The 23481-nt window shown below is 37.6% G+C and overlaps 1 protein-coding gene across 2 annotated transcripts in view; it reads right to left on the reverse strand.

Moving 5' to 3' along the window:
- Positions 1–23275, reverse strand: part of LOC109061372 (mediator of RNA polymerase II transcription subunit 24-like) — a 36393-nt gene extending 13118 nt beyond the window's left edge. Inside the window, exons 1-17 of one of the 2 annotated variants that reach the window (XM_042767327.1) lie at positions 23117–23275; positions 22787–22933; positions 22066–22148; positions 21741–21779; positions 21249–21651; positions 10472–10583; positions 9899–10049; positions 9703–9816; positions 8138–8191; positions 7872–7954; positions 7574–7660; positions 6972–7083; positions 3262–3404; positions 3109–3146; positions 2718–2800; positions 2395–2573; positions 72–171 (exon numbers count right to left, since the gene is read on the reverse strand). In XM_042767327.1, the coding sequence (XP_042623261.1) occupies positions 72–171; positions 2395–2573; positions 2718–2800; positions 3109–3146; positions 3262–3404; positions 6972–7083; positions 7574–7660; positions 7872–7954; positions 8138–8191; positions 9703–9816; positions 9899–10049; positions 10472–10583; positions 21249–21651; positions 21741–21779; positions 22066–22148; positions 22787–22916 (1911 nt within the window). In that variant the 5' untranslated portion in view covers positions 22917–22933; positions 23117–23275. Of the gene's footprint in view, positions 1–71; positions 172–2394; positions 2574–2717; positions 2801–3108; positions 3147–3261; positions 3405–6971; positions 7084–7573; positions 7661–7871; positions 7955–8137; positions 8192–9702; positions 9817–9898; positions 10050–10471; positions 10584–21248; positions 21652–21740; positions 21780–22065; positions 22149–22786 lie in introns of both variants that reach the window. The other variant, XM_042767326.1, reaches the window with a different exon arrangement.
- Positions 23276–23481: the final 206 nt, after the last annotated feature.

Genomic DNA, 23481 nt, shown 5'->3' on the forward strand with positions numbered 1-23481 from the left:
CTAAGATCTTTTCAAATTGTCATATGACTCTGCAAAAATGCTTTTTGTTAGGACACCATTAACCTCCTCACCTGAACAGCTTCCACTGACAAAACTCCATTCTCCCAGGCATTCAGAACCTCCAGTATAGCTGCTGGTGTACTGAGACATATTTCATGCCATTTCATCTGACTGGAGAGAGAGAGAGAGAACATGTTTGACTAACAGATCTTTAAGACAGGAAAAAAAAGCAGCACAATAAATAAATAAATAAATAAATAATGATTTGTCAAATTGGAACAGACAAAAACACAAGGTGTGAAGGGCTCATGTAATAAATACCACATACCCATACTAACATTCACAACTAAAAGCTTCCCCAATTTATTGAAACTGCAAAAACATCAATTTAGAAACTGTAGCTCATTGAAGGCCCCCAAATATTTCAAACGAAATCGAAGAACGAACTGATATGACGTCATTTCGAACAAAATCAGGCCAAGGCGAAGTTCGTTTTGGCAGTTCGAAACAGCTGACCAAAGCGAACTTTCCGGGGGAGTTCGTTTTGGCTCCTAAACACCTTTGAGCTTCCATTGGTCCGTGGCGGTTACGCAATCAGTGAGTGTGTTCTGAAACTCCACCTTCTTTGACGTGAGAGTTTTTTTTTCCCAGTCCGTTTCTTATTCAGCTGAGGTCATTCAGGAGAACAACATCTCCTAGTCACTAGCAACATAAATACATTGGAGTGTCGCACAGATGAGCTGCCACAGATATATCTGCACCTGTATGATCCCTCACGGAGATACTTTACAGATTTAGAGAAAGCATTTAATTCCTAGAAAGAAATTTCTACGAAGCTTGGTGTCGACGACCCAGAGTTTTGCAAAAAAGCAAAGTAGGTAAGAGAATCATATTATGGTTTTTTTAAGAAGTGATGAGAATGATGGGAGGGAGTAAAGATACAAGGTAGCAAGTACCAAATACATGTGTTTCAAATAAATGTTACAACATCTTGCTGCTGTTTCAATAAGCGAATTTAAAAGGTATACAATAAATGAAATGCCAAAAAAACATACAATAATAAATCTTTGTTTTTATCAAATCATGACACCACATAAAATATAAAAATTTGTAATAATTTATCCAATTTAACAAAATAAATGAACACTGATAAAATAAAGTAACAAACAGGTTTGTGTTATTGAGATGACTCCAATATTTTTTTCCACATCATGCTGAAGTTTTCAGACTACGAGACATTCACACTTCCCATAAAGGACTGATTATGGAAATTGTATGGTTCTTTTGTATTGCAAACATGATACTTGACTCTGAACTGCTGCTAATCATTATTCTTTTGTCTATAATATTCTGACCATTGGTGCCCGTCCAACACCTAGATTGCCTACACTTCTTCATTTCATCGTTGTTGTGTTTAAGGGATACGCGTGTGCGTCACGAGTCATGTTTACATAAATCTACAACCTGCCTCCAGCAGCGCAGAAGTTGTCATTTATTAAAACAGTTTTCTTAAGATTGCCCTGTCCCAGGTCTGAACATGCAAATTCTTCATCAAATGCAGTATATACACTGTAAGTATGGGATTTTGAATCCTGTTTTTATTTAAAGGGGTCATAGGATGCGATTTCAAATTTTCCTTTCTCTTTGGAGTGTTACAAGCTCTTGGTGAATAAAGAAGATCTGTGAAGTTGCAAAGACTAAAGTCTCAAATCCAAAGAGATATCCTTTATAAAAGTTAAGACTCGTCCACGCCCCCCTGAAACGGCTCGTTCTTTATGCACCAAGAGCTTGTAACATTCCAAAGAGAAAGGAAAACTCGAAATTGCATCATATGACCCCTTTAAACTAACTACCATGTTATATGGTATTTAGACACTTGTTTAAACAGAGTCATTTCAAGACAACAGACCCTTAGGATATAATGTCAGATGATTTATTTAATTTTATTTAAAATAGATACATTAAATGTGTAATTCAACACAAATGTTAGTGAATTTTTAATTTACATATTTCCCTGAACAAAAATACAAGGGTTGTCGATTTAACCTTGATTAAAGTTAATTTGGTGCAGATAAATATGGTAAAAATAGTGCATTCAAATTATTAATGCATTTAACGCACCCAACACTGGCCCAGACCTGTATGTCATCTTACATTGCATGCAGTTTCTGACGAAAATGACTGCATGCAGTTGCTGATGTACGGAGGGACGCATGTAAATATTTTTGAGTGATGACAATAAATAAAGGATTCATAAACAGTTTGAACCTATTCACAGAAATTAACCGAATTTACTAACATCACTACTAAAGTGGGTGATATATACTGTAAATCAATGTTTCATGAAGATGTTAATGTGACTGATAGACATAGCTGATGTGAAGCAGCACTTACACAAGCTTCATCTCAGAGGAAGAATTAAGCAGGGCCACCAGACTCTCCACCTTCCCAGACTCAGGTCTGAAGCAGGGGTGGTCTGGATTCAGGGTCTTCCCTTCCTCTGGCATGCACGTCTGCAACCACGTCTCAAAAAAGGGTGTCTCACTTGATGGGCTGGGGTCTGAGAGAATCACCTGGACAGATGACAGATGGTGAATGGATGTGATCAATATAGTAAAGTGTCTCTCATTGCAGGATGTGATTATGAATTATGTAAGAATTTTACACAACTTTATCAGATTGCTCTGTACACTTAATATGTGTGTGTGGAGACTGACCTCTGACCCATAGGTCTGAACGACATGACACAGCATGAGGAAGGAAATGTCAAACAGCAGAGCTCGCACTGATGCAGATTTTGCTAGAAAGTACATTCACAGACGTTATAAGTGAAATTGCTCTCAGATCCAGTGAGTAACTAAATACTCACACATTCTCACTCACTAAAGCTAAAAATAATTAACAAGTTCACACTGCAGATGTGAATGCTTGAGCAATTGTACATACTTAAAATGGGTTCTTCAGTTACTGTGGTGGTAACAAACCCCAATATTTGAGGACAAAATGTACTTAATTTTCCGTTAGCATTAAAAAAAAAAAAAAATCATATATAAATGAATTTATTAACAGGCTGCATGTAATCATAGCAAAATAAAGCACATCACTTACATCCTTCTCCACTGATGTGTTTTGGAAACTCATTCAGCCTGGAAGAGAACAGCAGATATCAATCTCCTAGACACTCTGTTCATGTATTTATTTGGGTTAAATATATAAGCTGATCCTGATGCAGTGTATCCATTCTCTTTCATATTGTCTCACTTGATGAATTTGCGAGCAAAAGACTTGAGTTTTCCAGTCGCTGCCGCAGCTGCCAGTAGCAAATCAAGACTCTTTCCTGAGAGCATGTGACCCAAAACTCCCAGCAGTCCCTCAGGAGACTTAGAATGATCCGCATCCACTGTCTAGACAACGAGAAAGGAAGAAAACCTGTGAGTAAATGGTAACACTTTACAAAAAAGTTATATTCATTAACATTAGTTTATTATATTACTTAACATGAACTAACAACGAAAATACTTCTAAAGCATTTATTAATCTTAATGTTAATTTAAACATTTACTAATAAATTATAACAATCAAAAGATTTATCTGTTAATATTAAATCAAAAGACATGAGATAACATGAACAAACAATGAACTGTATTTTTAACTAACCTTAACTAAGATTAAGAGCATGAAACCATTTACTCAACTCATTTGGAAGATAGAGACAATAGTTAGGGGGTGAATGGCATATTTAAAATCATATTTAATAATAAAAAAAAATATGTATATATATATATATATATATATATATATATATATATATATATATATATATATATATATATATATATATATATATAACAAAAGACATGAGATAACATGAACAAACAATGAACTGTTTCATAACAATAAATTTTCCTCCAAATTCTTATTGTTGCAATGAAATACAAAACAAAAAAAAAGTTTCATTGCTGCAATACATGCATAAATACATGGTTTGAGTAATATAGCTTTTTTGCATCCAGATGGTGGTGGTAAATATCTTACTGGGAAAATCATTGAGTCATTCATTCATTCGATTCATTCAAAAGGTTGATTCTTTCAGGAATGAAGTAAATGGCTCTCTTTTTGAATGTTACGTGCTGCGTGTGTTTTGTTTTTTCTTTTTTTCCCCTCCCTCTTCCGTCTCTAACATTCTGCTCTCTAGTCTGTCGTTCTTGCTCTCAGGTCTTTGCTGGATGGAGGAGGCGCCTATCGATCATCATTAAGGGTGTCATCTCTGCTGCCAATCCGGTGCCGTCCTGCTGGTTAAAGGTCTTTTGGCGAGCCGCACTGATTAGCTTTGTGTGTGTGTTCAGATGTTTTGAGTTTAGAGTGTTTAGAGTTTGTATTCTTCCGTTGTGAATGTGTGAACCTAATGTTCTCTTCTTTTACTGTGGGGTGAGGGGACAGATTAGCGCATCGTGTGACCTAGGATACATATTGCCCGCAGCTAACAAGTGTTAGACACACTAGGTAAGAGGTGAGCGCCTTCTTTGTACTTTTGTTTTGTATTCAGTGAAGTTTAGTTGTGGCGTCGCATACGAAGAAGATTTTGGGTTTGTTTTCTAAATTTTTCTTTGGTTAGTTAAGGGTTTTTGAGGAAATTAAAACATACAATTGGGTTAAACGCTATTTGTGCCTGGTTCTTTCTACAATCTCCACCATCAGAGCAATATTAATAACTAACCCCTGGAACTTTAAAGATCATAACAATGAATGAGCCATTAAACCATTGGTTCACTCAATTCATTGAAAACACTGATTCATTCAGAAATGAAACACTTTTGTGTTGCAAGATGTACAAAGTTCTGCTGTGGCTTTATAGGTAATATTTTTGTGGGCAAAAACAGACAATACTATGTCTAAAATATAATCGGGGTGTACATAAGTGGTCCGCAGGTCCGCATGCATGACCAAAACAAAAAATGCACTGTATAAATAAGTTCTGACAGCGCATTTGCGTACTGATATGGATGATAGCTGTTAATGCACAATTACCATTTTAGATCGACAAACTGTACTGTATAAGATTTCTATTCAAACTGAAAGCATAAATCAAGGCTACCCGCTAACGTTTTCTAACCACAATGCAAAACTGTGACATTTCATTCACTGACGCTCTTCAATCGGCAGTGCTAAACCCGGAAGTGCATAAACTCTGGTTCTCGAAAGAACCTGAGGTGCGTTTCATTTGACCGTAAGTAGACTGCGAAGTGGACTTCACAGGGTATTTCGCCATTTTAAGTGAGATTCCATTCCGAAGGGAGCGAACATGTTCAGTTCGAAGGGCACTACAAACGGCATAGTGAACAAGGGAACATCGATACATCACTTCACAGGAAGTGGAGAGGGAAAATCACCCAACTGTCATTGCGCACCGCGTCACCAGTCAGAATTAACGATAAAGTAGAGCCGTTAAAGGAGTTTTTTAAAGGCTCTTCAATGAAGGGGTTGCAATAAATGTTGTTATAATACAAATAAGAGTATTTATGAATGGTTATGGCGATGAATGTTACATTTGCATATTGTATTGTATGAATAGGTGAAACTAGGTAAAACCAGGGAGAAAGAGCTGAGGCTCTGTAATTTTCTATTTTACATTATTTACTTCAGGAGAGTTAACTTTGAGGCTGTGCTTGGGAAAGAAAGCCGAGATGAGACCTGTTAACAGTCTTAACATATATATTTTGACTATATTTATTAGATACATACTTGTAAATGCCTTTTATATGTATTTAAATTTGAAATAAATTTAATTTTATGTAAATAAATAAATAAAATGTATGCCTTTCTTTGATGACGTTCCAGGGCGTTCCAAATGAGCGATTATTGTCATTGAAGTCCACTTCAACGGATATCCAGTGCTTAGGGAGTAGGGAGCAGTGAACACTGTGTAGGGACCCTGTCAATCGGAACGCACCTCTGGAGATTTGTTATGGTCCTCACACTGAACATAGTGTGACCCATTAAATATAACTATAAAAAAAAAAATAATAATAATAGTGATAATATTATTGCATTTAGTTAGTTTATATATATATATATATATATATATATATATATATATATATATATATATATATATATATATATATATATATATATAAAATAAACAAAATTAGTATTAAATACAAATACAATTATTTTATAGTAAACTTCAAAATAAAATTATAATATTTTTTTCATCATTTTCAACCTTAAAATAAGCAGGCTTTTATTTTGGCGGGTTGCCGGCAAGAACCAAGCCTGGTTCTTACGAGAACCAGGCTGAAAAACTTATGTACACCCCTGAATATAACAACTCATGCACTCGTGACATTGCACCCTTTGCTCGTGTGATATTGCTTAACTATATCATATGACCTAAATATGAGACAAAAACTCACACAAGGTGTTTTTCTTCGCCCCAATAATTTGAATTTTAGGGACATTCTCACGGCATTCTATATTCTATTACCTACGTAGGTCTGGGATGGTCAGGTGCATTAAATGCGTTAATTATTAGGGCTGTGCGATATGGGGAAAATATCTAATCGTGATTTTTTTTGACAGATATTGCAATTGCGATTTGATTTGCGATTTTACATTTGCAAAGTCAAGCATCAGCTCAATATTGTCAATAATGTGCAGCAAAGTATGAGTATCATAACCCTGCTGAAAAAAAAACAAAACAGGTTCTAACAGTTTCCTTTAAACCATTACAAAATTCCTTTTTGTTGATGGCATTATTCCAATAGGAATTACTGTTGTTCTATTGGTTGCCATCTGCAATATTACATCCCACCAATAGAATCCATCAAATAGACACCATTATAGTTTACATTAAAACCAATACAATTCCCATTATAACTCTGAAATCCATTCAATTTTCTACATTCTAATTAATGAAATTAATGTGTTAAATCGACAGCCCCAAAAACAATATAAAATTAGCTGAGAACCTTAAGGATGTTGGTGACGGTTGGTTCGGCTCTCAGGATGAGGCCTGGGTTCGGCTGAATATTTGCATTCTCTGCTGTCCTTAGTCTGGGTGCATGCTCTCTGTCCTCAGTCCTGAAAAAACAAAACAAAAAAAAACAACGGAACACAGAGATAAATAAACAAGAAAAAGAAGCTAAGAAAAAGACAATAAACAAAAGTGCAAGTGGCGTGACGTGTAGCCAAGTATGGTGTCCCATACTCAGAATTTGTGCTCTGCATTTAACTCATCCAAGTGCGCACACACAGCACTGAGAAGTTAACACACACACACCCCTGCAGCAGCGGGCAGTTATATTTGCTGTGGTGCCCCGGGAGCAGCTAGGGTTTCAGTACCTTGCTCAAGGGTCTCACCTCAGACGTGGTATTGAGGGTGGAAGGTCATTCACTCCCCCCCATCTACAATCCCTTCTGGTACAGAGACTCGGCCCCACGACCACGACTCTCTAACCATTAGGTCATGACTACCCCCAAACAAGTCTTTTCTTTCATGTGCATGTTTTACATTTTAAAATAAAACATATTATATAAAAAAAAGAAAGAGGATAAAACATTCTGACCATACCGTTTTGCAGTAAGACTGCTCGTGTTTGCCTCAGACAGCAGGCCCAGTTTATTACACTCCTGTAGTAACAGACTCAAGCAGTCACAGCTACACACACACACACACACACACAAACACAAACAACATTGTTATAACATGCTCTACCAGTTGAGCGAACACCATGGTATTGATAAATTCCTTGAATGCACTGTCAGACAAATTTCAATAAAATAAGTTTATGCCCATAAAAATCATTCTTCTAGCTTTCTGTGGTTCAGCAAATAGTGAATCATAATTAATACAGGTAGCGTTGACATACTTGCATCTCTGGTCGGCTTTATCCAGCAGTGGAGTGAGATTCAGTAGATATTCAAATGCCACATTCACATCCTCCATAAAATCCTGACAAATATACAAACATGGGCAGGTCAGATGGAGTAATTAACATTTTGGACGATGTGGAATGACAAATTTTGATGGCAGACAACTGAGGGTCAGGTGTTAAGAGCGACGCAAATTGGAACTGGAACCAAAAGAGTTCACACCCTGTAGGTACAGGTGAGGTAAACAGTCAAATAATGGTACCTGTGTCTTTTCCCCTTGTGGGTACTTCTTCAGCCTTAGTAAAACCTGAGGAATCTGAAAATGCAATGTGAAAAACACACACACAAAAAAAAACAATGATCGAATGTTTTGACTCTATGGGAACTACAAACAGGCAAAAATAATGTCTAGAACAAAAACACAAAAATAATGACAAGGAGCCTTGTTCTTCTATTAAAGTGATAGTTGACAAAAAAAAAAAAAAAAAAAAAAAAAATTCTGAGAAAACTACCCCGCCCAGAAAATTCTGAGAAAATTCTGTCATAATTTGCTCAACTCATGTTTTTTTCCAAACACAGAAGGAGAAGTTAATGCTGCTTTTTCCATACAATGACAACAAATGCAGACAGATGCTACCATGGTTCAAAGAAACAAAAAACAAAACAAAAAAACCACAAATACCCCACCCCCACACCCAAAAAAACCCCCTCACTTGTCAGTCATGCAGGAGCCTGATTCAAGATGGAAAACTCTTAAGAAAGACATTTATCAAGATCAATTTTAAGTTAAAAGTCTTAAAGTGAATTATGTTTGTTAAACTTAATTATTTTCTTAAGTAGAAAAGCTGTGTTGTTATCTGATTCTCTTGCTGAAGACACACCGATTAACTTTATGAAAAACTGTTTTTGTTGTGAATGACTTGGCTCGAGTTCAGTACTCAGCATCCATTTGTGACCCTGGACCACAAAACCAGTCTTAAGTCACTGGGGTATATTGTTAGCAATAGCCAAAAAAACATTGTATGGGTCCAAAATTATTGATTTTTCTTTAATGCCAAAAATCATTAGGATATTAAGTAAAGATCATGTTCCATGAAGATATTTTGTAAATGTCCTACTGTAAATATATAAAAACTTAATTTTTGATTAGTAATATGCATTGCTAAGAATTCATTTGGACAACTTCAAAGGCAATTTTCTCAATATTTAGATTTTTTTTTTTACACCCTCAGATTCCAGGTTTTCAAATAGTTGCATCTCGGCCAAATATTGGCCGATCCTAATAAACCATACATCAATGTAAAGCTTATTTATTCAGCTTTCTGATGAGTTTCGAAAAATTGACACTTAAGACTGGTTTTGTGGACCAGGGTCACATTTTAAAATTTTTCAGAGTATTTTAAATTGTTATTTTTAAAGAGTCTGTCTCAAGATGGAGCACTGTCTTTCCTGCGCTCTCTATAGAGTAAATGCATCCTGTATTTCTGTCACGTGCTGCTAGAGTTAATGCATCCTGTACATGGGCACTCTAATGATATGTGCTGAATGCATTAAGAAGATATTTGTGATGATTTCTAAGAACATTCTTTTCAGGAATGCAATTTATTTTTCCAATTTCCAAAAGAAAAGAAAAAGAAAATAGCAGTTAAGAGGATTTTTATTATTAAGAAGGTTTTGTGATTCTGGCCTCAGGTGTGGAACAGCATGAATGTAAATAAATCACAACATAATTTTTATTTTTAGGCAAACTATCCCTAAAAGTGGCCTCTTTTAACATAATGAATATCACAATCCAAAATTCAAGTGTGATTGGTGACTCAAACACACCTTTAGAAAAGTGAAAGCTGTCCATTTCAGCTCTTCGTTCCCCTCTGGAGATTCAATGAGTCCAGTGAAACATGCCTTCCAGATCTCCAGCACAAACAGTGGAGCTGGAATATGCTACAGAGAGAGATCACAAAAACACATCGAAAAACACATACAACACTTCATCTCAAATATGAACACTTGTGTCTGGAGTCACCTGCATCCTCTTGATCATCATAAGCTGCTCTACTAATGGCTGTGTCTCTCCAGTGAGGTTCATGGTTCCCTCCAGCATGATGAAGGCATGGACTGAAGGAAACGAGGTGTGGACCGGTGGATCACTCTGAAGAGACAACATCTGAGGAATGCTACGAAAAAACAAAGAATAAATACTATAAAACAAACAAACAAAAAAAAAACACAAAGAGCATCACAAACAAATCATTTAATTTTGCTTTTTTTTTTTAATCATGTAGTTTTAACACTTAAATCATTTACAAACTATCGATTTATTGACTGGTTCCTTGGCTATTTTCATGGTGAGTAAAAAATAGAAATAGTATTCAAGAGCAATTTTGCTTTAGATGAATACTGTAAAGTGGATTCAGGATTTTATTGTGAAACTAGCTGATCGACTTCATGGACAAACCACATTAAAATCACTGTGATTTTCAAATGTTGCTTAATTTTATAATTGTCAGGCAACATCTTTGTGAGTAATCAATTTATTGTCCAGCTCTAACATAACTACACTTCAAACAGTGAGTTTGAGTTCTTTCTGGATTCTCACCCCTTGACCAATGAAACACACTCCTCAAGATCCTCCTTCAGCGTCAGATTGGTCACAGCATTGAGATTTTCTGAAACCTTGAGCAAAGCTTGCTCTACATTGGTCCAGGATGCTTATGAGACAAGAGAAGACATGGAAGTTTAAATGGGATATAATGATTTTTATATTTAATATTATTTATTAGATTATTATAATGATATGATTTTTTTTTTATATTACATAGTCATTCAATAAACAATAAACAATAAATTTCTGTGGGTAAATGTTATATGTTATGTTTAAGTCTACAAAAACAACTGATTGGTGATGCAAACAAATTAGTAATTTGATTTCCTAAAGAGAGTGTTTAAAATAAATGATTTGTGGAAATTAGTCAGCTTCCACAGTTGTAATTTTGAGTCACACTGATTAATAAGCTGATTCCAGCCATTAAAATGTTATTTTGGGAATGGAATACTAGATGACTACTTACTACTTAATAGTAAGGGGAAAAACTGCAGGCAATAAACAGCAGTAGGCTGTACTCAAAAATTGGATGACAAAACCACAGTACAAAAATAAAAGCAAATATTGTGAAATTTGAGATTAAACTGTATAAATTACTCATTTTTCAAGCTTTTTTCACTGTCCAAGAGTGACATCAGTGGTTGAAGTTTCACATATACGAAAAATATGAAAATACATATAAAACTGCCTAAAAACACTAATTTGGTAAGAGTTATAATTGATTTAAGTAAATACTAAGTTTAATACATTTTTAATATAATACAGTGTTTCGCACAAGATTTTGTGAGACTGTGGTGGGAGCTCCTTGATACCCCTCGGGAAAATTTTGTACATGTTAAAGTTAAATTCATAAATCTGGTCCACTTTGAGAGTTCAAAATTAAGAGCTCCAACACAGGTTTAGTGTGGAACATAAAAGAACAAGCTGGTGAATGTACTTGTTCTTGAAATTTAAAGGGGACTCAACCCTCTTTTTAGTTGTGATATAGTGTCTCAGTATCACTGGTGAATTTGGAAGCAGGGCCTAAAACTAACTTTCACGTCTGCCAGTGGCTGGTGACTTGAGAAAATTTACCAGCCATAAATATTTTTCCTTGCCATGAAACTGTTTTTGCAATAAAACGGGCAGTTGCTACTTCTACAACAACTAAACATATTTAATAAAAGATTGAAATTAGAACCAACCACTGCATTTTAATCACTATACAAATAAGGATACAAAGAGAAAACCTGCATGAAACAAAAACAGGCTGAATGAGAACGCAAACTCACTGTCTGACAATAGGTGGCGCTTATAGATCAGCAATGATAAGAGGAGGAAAAATGCCATCGAGACTTTTGTGAAGTCAGTTCCTTTCAGAAATACATTCATATTAGGGCTGTGCAATTAATTGCATTCGACTGTCATGCGCATCTCGTCAGTAAAGCCGGTCCCGTGATTAGTAGTAAATCAGCATCACCTGCTTTCAGATTGAGCAGCTTTCACTACTCAGAGCCGTAGTTCACTGATAATTAGGCAAAATCGCCCTCATAAATCGCAGATTAATCGCATTCGATTTCGAACGCGATATCACCTAGCTTGTCAGTGGGCAGCCATATTGCTCAGGGCTCCAAACAAAAAAATTGAGTAAGGAGCCATTGGCTCCTATAAGAAAAAAACTTAGGAGCCAAATAATTTTTTTTAGGTGCCACAGAATAAACGTGTTTTATTTATTTTACAATTCTTATTATTTATTTATTTACATTTTAACATTTCAATCATACTGTCATGTGTTTATATCTTTTTTTGACTTTATCAGCATTTTAATCCATCTTGTAGATGACTTGGGAACTAAGGTTCACTTAAAGTGGGAACTAAATGTCTTTTCCAGCTTGAAATATACAGTCACAAAGAATTGTTCATTACACAGAGTCTGTACCAGTATCATGGAGCATAAGCATCACTTGGTCACTGAGTGTAGTTTGGGCTCCTCCTCAATGCATCCTGGAAATGTTGTCATACACTCTTTATAAATAAAGGTGCTTCACGATGACATAGAAGAACCTTTTTTGTCTAAATGGTTTCATAAAGAACCTTTAACATCTGAAGAACCTTTCTGTTTCACAAAAGATTATTTGTGGCGAAAGAAGGTTCTCCAGATTATAAAGAAAGAGATGGTTCTTTTTAAAGAGCCTTTGACTGAATGGTTCTTTGTGGAACCAAAAATGGTTATGTGAAGAACCTTTTAACCACCTTTATTTTTTAGTTGACTGATGAGCTTATTGACACTGAATGGTTATTCTGAGGTAAACGTATATTACATTGCAGTGTTTACAAGCTTTACACGTTTTCTGCAGTTTGAAACACTGAATGAGCTTTTACACGAGACATTTCAGTAAGTTGTACTGTAGGCTCTCTACCTTTTGATGTTAATTCATGTTCATTATGTACTATATTAGTAAAGAGAAAGATTAAATGGGTTTTTTTTGCATTTTGATGAGGTGCTTTATGGACCGCGCCTGCCCCATTAAGGAGCGCCCAAAAACTGTATTTATTGTTTGAATTTCGTTATGAATTCAGAATCATTTTGAAGCTGGTAATTTTTATTAAAAAGTGACAAAGCACAGAGCTTTTTGCGATTACTGGACGGCAGTTGCACTTCAAATAATGAAGTTCACGCATTAAAAGAACACAGACCAAGATCTTGTTTAGAAGAAGCCATATTAGTAATTATTATAAACGAGAATTGTTAACGATATTGCCAATATTCACACAGCTGACAGCTTTACCTGTTCTAGTTTGTTCAAGTTGTGCACGAAATAGCCGCTGTATTTTCTGCACTTTCCCTTCTTACGTCTCCGTCATTTCTCTCTCGCTGCACAGCGGAGCTGCGTTTATCAGACTGTGTGCGTCAGCTCTGATGTGCGGCAGAGAAGAGGACTGTCTGAAACTCTCTTTCTCCACTAAAACTTTGATGCGCATCGTCTCAGTTTAATACGTGAACATAACAAAAGATTTGATCGCAAAACAATTAGGAAAAAAGGCATTAGATTCAAATTTTTAAGTTATAAGATGTAAATATATACCCAGATAGTAAGCACACTTGGGCTGATTCTGGCTGAAATGCGTCTCTGTCGGTTCAGTCTCGGCATCGGTGAGAAGATAATGGACCAGAGCCGCGCCGACTCTACAAAACACTTCTGGCTGACAGACGGCTTTTTCCCTCTGGGCCGATCTCGGCTGAAAGCTGTTGTACACGCGGCAGGTCTACACTCGGTGTAGTTGTGTGTATTAACCTTCGGCCCGAGTTCGTTTGATCACAGACGGGGCGCCTGAGAAAACTTTTTTAGCGGTTAAATCCTGAGGTGCTCTCGGCGGGTAGTCGCCAGTGGCGACCTCAGCAAAAACGTCACTCGCAAATTAATATTTATGGTCGCAAATGCGACTGTTTTAGTCGCAGTTTGGAGCACTGTTGCTGCACCCTGGGAGCAGTTGGGGGACAATTCCTGCCGGACCTGAGACTCGAACCCACAACCTTCAGGTTACAAGTCTGACTCTCTAAGCATTAGGCCATGACTGCTCATTTGCATAATATCCAAAACATTTTTAGGCAGAAGATTACAACATTTCAGTAGTATTCCACCAAAATAAATGCTCTAAAAAGCAAGGATTTGAAATGTTAAATGCATAAGGGTTTGAAAGCTTGATAGTAAAAAGTTTGAGACATATCAGGGAACTACACTGTGACCAAAATGGTCGCATATGCGACCTTTTGAAATGCCATTGCGACCCTAATTTTTATGGGGTCGCAAATGTATCACTGATTATTTTTGTACCTACCTTATGTTTTAGGCAATATGCTATGATTTACTATGAGCATTTATTAAAACAGAAATGTGGATTTTAAGAATACGTTTTATAACGTGCTCTGAGCATTCAACACATCAAGTTGGCTTCAGCCCTGCGACCCCACTGCCCCCTCACGGAATGGTGTAGGCGAGGCGTAGCCTAACGTTGATTTAAAAAATAAATACCTCTCTTTAAGACACATGCAGCAATCGCATATATATCTCAACATAGCCTACAATCTGCACGTGTTGAAATGAAGTGGACAACTGACTCCTATTTTAAGAAGGGAAGTTCAAGTGTAACAGACCCATCACTTGATGTCGATTCGACATGTCAAACGGAGTCTGTGAGTGACAATGATGAGGCTGAGAAGGATTCGTCAGGAAAAGCACACGCGAGAAAAACGATACGGACATATGAATTTCAACACCGGTGGCTCGAAGAATACCAGTGGTTAAGGTACCAAGACGGAGCAATGCACTGTGTGTACTGTAAATTCTGTGGGCCTTCAATTGCAGGATGGTCCAAATTTGTAACTGCGTCAAAACAATTTAAACACAAATCATTCAGTATGACAGTATGAAGCACGCAAAGTGTAGAGACAGGTACATATCCCATGACATTTAGCAAACTGAGCAAGTGAGGAATCTGAATTGATAATTAAGTTCAATGTAGCTTATAATACAGCCAAAGAGGAAATGCCTTTCACCAAATTTAAATCGCAAATTATTCTTTTGAAGAAGAACGGGGTGGCCATTAATCCAACATACGCTAACCACAAATTATGTGCTGAATTTACTGGAGTAATCTCAGACACTCTCAAGCAAAAGACCTGTGCCAAAATTTCTTCTACCCAGTACTTGTCATTCATGATAGACGGCGATACCGACGTCTCCACGAAATAGTGTGAAATTGTTTATGCTCGTGTCATTGAAAAGGGAAGACCTTCCAACATCCTCACTGGACATATTGAGGTTCAACATGCCCATGCAAAAGATAATTTTCATTACTCATATCAATTGATTTATGTAGGCCTACTGTACAATTCTAAAAAGACTAAATTTTTTATCTAAGGTATTTATGCTGCAACCAAGGCAGCCTTTACTGGTCTTGAGCCACAATGTGTGGACTGGCTTGACAAGACAGTATCTTTGGGGGCAGACGGTGCTGCTGTTAACCTGGGCCACAAAGAGGGAGTGATAGCCCTCCTACAAGCAGATGCTGGAGACTTTATCATCCCGTTTCACTGTATGCCTCACAGGTACGCTCTAGTACAATTGTGTTTTACAAAATGATTATAAAATAATTGCCTTTGCATTATTTTAGGTCTGACAACACCACATCTTTTTTGTTATTTTGACCAGTTGTCATTTTGTGCAAATAAATGATCTGAATGTTATTTATTTTGACTTTGAGAAATGTTGTCAGAAGTTTATGGAACAAAACACGATTGTTCATATTACCGAAACACATACCTATCAACAGTAAAAAATAGAAACATTGCTTTTGCAGTGGTCTTTTAATTTTTTCAATAGCTGTATATATATTTTTGGTGCTGTTAATTACATTTTTTTTTTTAATTAGGGTTAGTCATGTATTATTGCTTGTTTTTTTCTATTATTATTACTATTAGTTTATTATCATATCATAGATTGTATTGCTAGAGTATAGCATATCACTGTAATATGCACAGATGTTGTAACTAGCAAAGCAAAAGTAAGTTAAAACTTATTCTGACATTATATACTATTCTGTCTACAGATTGGAGCTGGGGTTGCTAGCTGTACAGCGGGAGATCCCAATGATAGGGCAGGTGTATGACCTGCTAAACTTGGTCTGGAAAACATACCATTTTAGCCCCAAATCTATGAGGGAACTCAGGGAGCTGGGAACAGACATCGGGGTCAATGTAAATGCTCCAAGTGGAGTGAAGGGGACTAGGTGGCTGCCCCATGTGTCCAGGTCTCTGGAAACATTCCTCAAACAAGGAAAAGACCGCACTCTCCAAAGCCCAGGACAGTTTACTGCTGTTTATTTGCATATGGACCACCTAGCAGGTGCCTCAGCCAATGCGGAAATTGCTGGAAGAGCCAAAAAGGTAATACTTTTCACATGGTGACAAGTGTTTCAGTATTTTCTAATATCAGAATGATTATTAAGTCATTTTTTACATAGGCAGGAATGATTAATAATGTGGTTGATCTGTGTGTTTACGTTACATTGCAGATCAAACTCACTATGGAGGACGGGACTTTTGTGGCATTCTTCCATTTCCTGGCAGACTTTTTCTCTTATATTAGTCAGTTCAGCCCACTTTTGCAGAGAAATGATCTCATCCTACCTCAAGTAAGGGCTGGGTAAGAGGGGGGTTGGGTGAAATACATATTATTAATCATTAATAAACATACAAGCTAAACAAATGATTGTGTGCCAGGCTGTCAGTGGGATTGAAAACCTTTTAGTCACCATAGAAGCCTTGGCAGCCCAACCCAAACCTGGTGGAAAACTAAGCACCTTCTGTGCTGCCATGCAAGAGTCAGAATCAGGACAATGAAAGACAGGAGTTCAAGTTTCAAGTAAATATATTCAGGTTATCTGCTGTTTAATATTAGAAATAAACTGTAAAAGGTACAGAATGTTCTACTATTTCATATTTTATTTTAATCCAGGAAGTCAACCTTTCAAAAGGGGGGGGCTGCAAAACTGGAGGAAGGCGAATCCATCAGCCAAGCTGCCCCCAGACTGCAGCGAGCAATCGAAAGGACATGTGAGTCCACTGTGAAACACCTGAGAAACAGATTCAGTAGCCTGCTGGGTAAGTTGTTTATAATATTGCTATTACATCCAAAAGGACACACTTAACTTCTATGTTGATATAATGCATTCATTGAAACTCAGAATTTTTCTTTAATTTGTGCTGATAGAGAAGAACACAAAGGACAACACCAACAACCACATCGGTGCAGTGCTTTAATGCCTTCAACCACCATGCCTGGCCAGATGACAAACGTAGGCTCTGGGACCACGGTGTGAAGGATGTAGAGTTTCTCTTGGAGCACTTCTCCACAGTCATGAGAAGGTGTCTATGTACCACACCCACCCACTTCAGACTGTTTTTAAGTTAACATAATATAACCCAATATGATTAACTATATTAAATGTCTATTAAAAATCCCAGAAATGGGTGCAATCCAGAACTGGCCAAGGAAGAATTTCAGGCCATGAAGATGATGATATACACATTTTTTAAAGACAAGAGCTACCTTGGACTCTGGGAGGTGATGCTAACCACTGAGCCATACTGCTCAGATTATAAGGTTTTGTTTTTAGCAGATTACACACACACACACACACACACACACACACACACACATTTAATATATATATTAATATACCGTTTTTTTTTTGTTTTTTTTAGAACACCCTACACCTGATCCAGATCATGCTGGTACTCCCTATTTCTGCTGCTGTTTGTGAGAGAGGTTTCTCTACACAGAAAAGAATTAAATCAGACATAAGAGCAAATCTTCACTCAGACACTGTAGAAGACCTTATCAGAATCAGTGTAGAGAGGCCTGAACTGATTGACTTTGATGCCAGAGAGAGTGTGCAGAACTGGCTCTCGCAGGGGCAAAGGGCAAGGAGGCCCAACTACACAATGGCCAATCGATTTTGGCATGTGAGGGGGATGTCCTGTGAAGTGGACATGCATTGTTTTTTTTTTGTATCTTTAATACAGAAAAGTCAATAGCTGCTGAAAATCTATTATTATATTATTTTATGGATTATATTTATTTTATTTTTCCTTAAGAGTTCAGGAGTCTGCCCATCTGTGCCAACCATAGCATGTTGAAATACAAAAGAAATTCATTTTGCATTATATTGTGTAATGTATTTTCAATTGCAGTAAATCTATCCCAACCAATGTTAAAGAAAACAAGAAGGCATGTGGTTTAAAAGATGGCAAGTAAAATAAAAAGCACATCTGTATGCAATAGTTTCATTATTGTTCATTATTATCCAGAGCGGCTTACTATAAATAATTTGTGCGACCAAATCATGTTTTGCGCCAGTAACTGAAAAAGTTAGTAGCGCAAGTGCCACCAGTGGAAAAGGTTAGTGTAGTTCCCTGCATATATTAGTATTGCAGATTGGAGTCTAAAACTATTATCAGAATTGTCAAATTCATTTTTATTTTACAGTAAAATTGTAATTGAAAACTATAGCCTATATTATTAGGGGCCAAGCATCAAGGGTGCTATGGTACCTATTGTATCTGTTTCCTATCTGTTGGTCACTACAAATTATGTCGTGATGACATTAGGGGTCTAACTTGGGAGCCCAATCATCTTTGAGATTTTTCTTTAAGAGAAAACGCCAATGAAAACTGACTAGTAGATGCATCCACTCATTAGATTTTTGCTTCGGAGCTGAGTCGTTGTATGAAAAGCTGTTATACTCTACAAAGCCATTCATCTGCTGTGTGTTAGGAAGCTGTTCTGGTTGGCGGTACAGCACGAACAGTGGTGTCCCTTTCACCGATTCCCCTGGGCGCTTCAACTAAAAGAGCAGATTTCCTAAAAGAGCAAATCACGGATGATTTGCCTCTTATTAAAGACGTTGTTTCGTCCGTATCCTCTTAGCTGAAGTAGTTTCCTGTCCTCTGACAATGGCCACGATCGATCGCAACAAAAGTCACAACACTGTCCCTCTGGAAGGCGATGTCCACTCTGGTGGTCCAGGAGTGACATCTCTGGCTCAGCCTGGTCTAGATAAGAGACGTTGTCAAAGCGCACTTTCTTGACGCTCCCATAGCCCAGGCTGGCCTGTGTGGCGACACTGATGATGGTTGTGCCTCGGCAAAATGAGGCCATACAGAACATCTTAGCCCGGTGTGATCCTCCAGGTGCCACCATTCTGTCACAGGCCATGTCTCAGCCTGCTTGTTACCGTGGGCACCATCCTGCATCCTCCAAACCATCTCTGCCCCACGCTGAGGCATTATCAAGGCCGGCGTGTCAAGCCCCATGCAGGCGAGCGATGCCCCCCCATGTCGAATTCGGCCATTAAATCCTCTAGGAAGACAACGAATCAGCCCTGACACAGGCAACACAGAGATGTGGGAGACTGCTCTTCAGGAGGTGCCGAGGACAGCACCACTACTTCCCCCTGAGGAGGGCTGGGCAGAGAGTCTTTTTCTTTCTGTTCTGCTGTTGACTCAATGGCCAGCAGTAATCACATTGTCAAAGAAAGAGCAGTTTCCTTTTCCTCCGGGTTGCAAGGCTCGTGGGTTGACAGTGAGCGACACAGCGCTCCCTCACACTAACCCACGACACACCCATCGCTGATATGAAATTTGGGAGCGTGGCTTGCACTACCCAACCCGTCCCACTGGCTCATTCGGACGGTTCGACTCCGCTACACGATTCAATTCAATCCGCCCCCCAAGATCAGCAGCGTTCTCGAAACTTCAGTAGCAGACCGAGATGCCCCCGTCTTGCACAAGGAGATTGCTGTCCTATTGGCGAAGGATGCCATTGAGCCTGTCCCTCCAGCCGAGATGAGGAAGGGGTTTTACAGCCCTTACTTCACTGTACCCAAGAAAAGCGGTGGCCTTCGACCAATCTTAAATCGGACCCTTTACAAGCTCCTGTTCAGGATGTTGACGGCGCAGTCTATATCTCGACGACTGGCTCATCATGTGTTTGTGTCCTTATCCTAGTTAGCTTAGCATGCTAAATGGTTATTTTATAAAAGTTGCTTCTGTTCCAGACACTGAGTCTTTCTGAGAATGAAATAAACTGAAATTATTAAATATAACATGCTTTGCATTTTTATAAAAATTCTTAATTTTGAGTTCATTCTCACTTGAACTACTGAACTTCGGCAGGTGTGTGAGCATGCACCTGCCCAGTGGTGAAACTATTCCTTTATAATCCCAATAAGCGTTGTTTTTGTCTATCTCTAGGATTAGAAGTCTGTTTTTGTTCATTCTGTGTTCGTTCACTTCTGAACTTCTGGTTATTTTGAGTTGATTCTCATTTGAACTACTGAACTATGGCATCTGTGAGAACATATGTCTGCCCAGCAGCGTAACAAGATGAGTGACAGACATCATACCCAGAGATTGTTGTTTCAAGTCCCATGTGGGACAACTTTTTAAAATTTGTGTGTAATGTCATTTCGATTCCCTTATTATCCAGGTAAGCACTGTACTAATCTTTAATCCTCTTGGATTTAACTTAAGTGTGTTTTTGTTCATTCTCATCTGACCTTCTGTTTATTTAAGTTAATTTCTAAACTAGCTGTTTTCCATGTAAATTTAATTTCTGCTCTTTTTGTTCTTCCTGCTCTGCATTGAGCTACAACCACAACATTTGAATGCTTGAAATGCTTGCTGTGCGGTTCTGTTTGAGGTACCTTTGGGGCTTGGCCCCGTATTGCTGCTTGCAGCTATATTTATTATTTTACTTATTGTTTTTATTATTCAATTAGATTGGGTTCCAGAGACAAAACCAAAAAGTATTGTGTGTCTACTTTAAAATCCAGCTACAAATAAAACACTTACTAAAATAAGTAAAAAATATTTGATCTATTTACTAGTACATCATGTGACCATTAACCAACATCAAAGAACCGCAAACGTGAATGTGTTGTTAAATTATTTAAATATTAATTTGAAATCTAAGGGAATACTTCATGTAAATATTTCCCATCTGAGGGGTTTGGCTGACAAAAAAGATTGTGAACCACTACTACAGCCTACACTGTTTGATTGATTCTTTGAAAGGAATCAAGGGATAGATACATTCATAAAATGATCAAGCACCAAATAAGGTGAATTAACATTATGTACAATGTTGCTTAATTTTATAAAAGCAACAGAACCTTTGTAAATATGTCATAAAGATAATTATTGTAAATCCTTAATAAATACACACACCTTGTTCTTCCAGGCGTGCGATGTGCACTAAGGCTCTGTTCTTGGTGCTGTGTAACAGATTGGTCATGCGCCCCAGGCAGGCTCTCAAACTGTTTTCTAACACAGGCAAAGCGCCGGACTCCCGTAGTCTCTCACAGTACCACGCACAGCCCTGCAGGAGCCAAACCATGGTACACAGCATGGCGCGGCACAGCCCGATACACTCCTCCGCCTTTCCGTGGCACTTCATGTGGAAAAAACAAGAGAGAAAACATATTACCTGCATCCTAGAAAAACCGCATCTCACTGACTTTTGCATGGAGAGATGCAACTGATTGACAGACGGATACCTGAGTCGGTTTGAGAACATATCCATAATCTCAAGCAATGATTTGATACATAATTCCCGTGAAAAGTCATCAAACTGTGGGTGAACAAATGAACATAGTCTGGTTATTAAAATTCAATTGAGCGAAAATTGTTTAAATGAAAAAAAACAACAACAACACATACCTTGCTGATTGCAGTCAGCACACTAGAATATGACACCATCTACAGGTGGGAGAGAGAAAATCATGCCATCAAAAACAAGTTAAGAACTTGTGCTGGACCAATAGTATATATACACTGACGCCTAGTGGTGTAGTGATGCACAAGTTTACAGTTCCTGGTGTTTTTGTAGAAATTTGCTATTAGAACAGCGTGTTTTGTGAGCATTTACTCTTTGAGCAAATATGGCAAATAACAAGCTACGATAAGTAAAGTAAGTATTTCGTAATAATCAACATGCCAAATAAAAAAGCTTTTATTGGGCTACTGATATGACTTATATTTTCACCTGTGAACTGATGGCATACTTCAGGTAGGACAGGATCAGAGGGTTGGGTGAAGGGCCAATCATAGCCTGCTCCAGAAGAGCTTCTGTATCAGGAGAAACAGTAATCACACCTTAACAACTACACAGCATCTAACACAGCGACTCCAGAGGGCTGCAGGTTTTCTGTCAGGGTTTTGGATAGCAAAGACCAGACTGTGCATACCATGTTGTACTTTTTTTTTCTATTGGATATTACCGAACCCCTGGCAGTTCATGTTATTTATATCTGTGTGTCAAAAGGAAATATCAGTTCAAATTTCCAAACATTCCTATTGCCATTAATTGTATAAACCGGTCAAAAGGTTGGAATAATTAAGATTTGATAATGTTTTTGAAAGAAGTCTGTTATGATCACCATAATTTTTTGACTGGAGTAATGGCTGCTGAAAATTGAGCTTTGCCATCACAGGAATATATTATATTTTAAAAACAGAAAATGGTCATTTAAATTGTAATGATATTTCACACTATAGTGTATGTTTAATCAAATTAAATGCATCCTTGGTGATCATTTAGACCAGAAAAGACCACGATACCCCCTTTAAAATACCCCAGGGCTTAAAACATAATTATGTGCATATGTCCTCAAAATGAATTGCTCCCAAATGGCTAAAAGTGGGTTGTGTATAATATAATACAGTAATTTGTTTACTGAACATGCAGTGAAACATTTAGATATGACCTGCTAGATTGAGGTAGTCCCATGTGGCTCCTTTAGGACAGTTCTTCTTGATGTTAATGGCCCACTGGTAATCACTCCAGCGCTCCTTCCACGCCTGCAGGATAGCCTGCTTCAGATTTACCACCTTCATTCTGTCTGTTTCTTAAACTACAGATCAAGATATCAATTAATCAACCGTATAACTGAGTTTAGTCACATCCCAGTGTATGACAGGAGACCGTCAGATACCAGCTCTACTCATGATCTCCAATCGTATGCAGTATATAGTTGACGTGTAAAAATGTGATAAAATGCCAATTTAGGATTTCTTCTTTTTAAAATCCCGCTTACCACAAAATAGTCTAGTATAGTAGTAGTAGTAGTAGTTAATGCAGTAAATGAATTAGGTTTTTGTTCATTTACAAGTCCCTACACCTCAACGCCGCCATATTGGTCTGTAAGATCGCGTCCTCGGATTGGCCAAAAGTGTCCTTTTGCCGCAGCATAGATCTATCCAATTGGGTGATCTGATGTACCATCTCTTGATTGGACGGGAGATTGTTGCGTTGTACTTTTGATTTAGAAGAAACGCTGGAAGTGTAAATATAGGAGTTTTCATTATAACAATTGTGTATGTAACATCATAAGTAATACCTTGTCTTGACCCAACATCACGGTAATACCACGGTTTATTGGTAATAATTAATTCATAATAA

Source organism: Cyprinus carpio, chromosome A12 (genome assembly GCF_018340385.1).
Source record: "Cyprinus carpio isolate SPL01 chromosome A12, ASM1834038v1, whole genome shotgun sequence".
Lineage (NCBI taxonomy): Eukaryota > Metazoa > Chordata > Actinopteri > Cypriniformes > Cyprinidae > Cyprinus > Cyprinus carpio.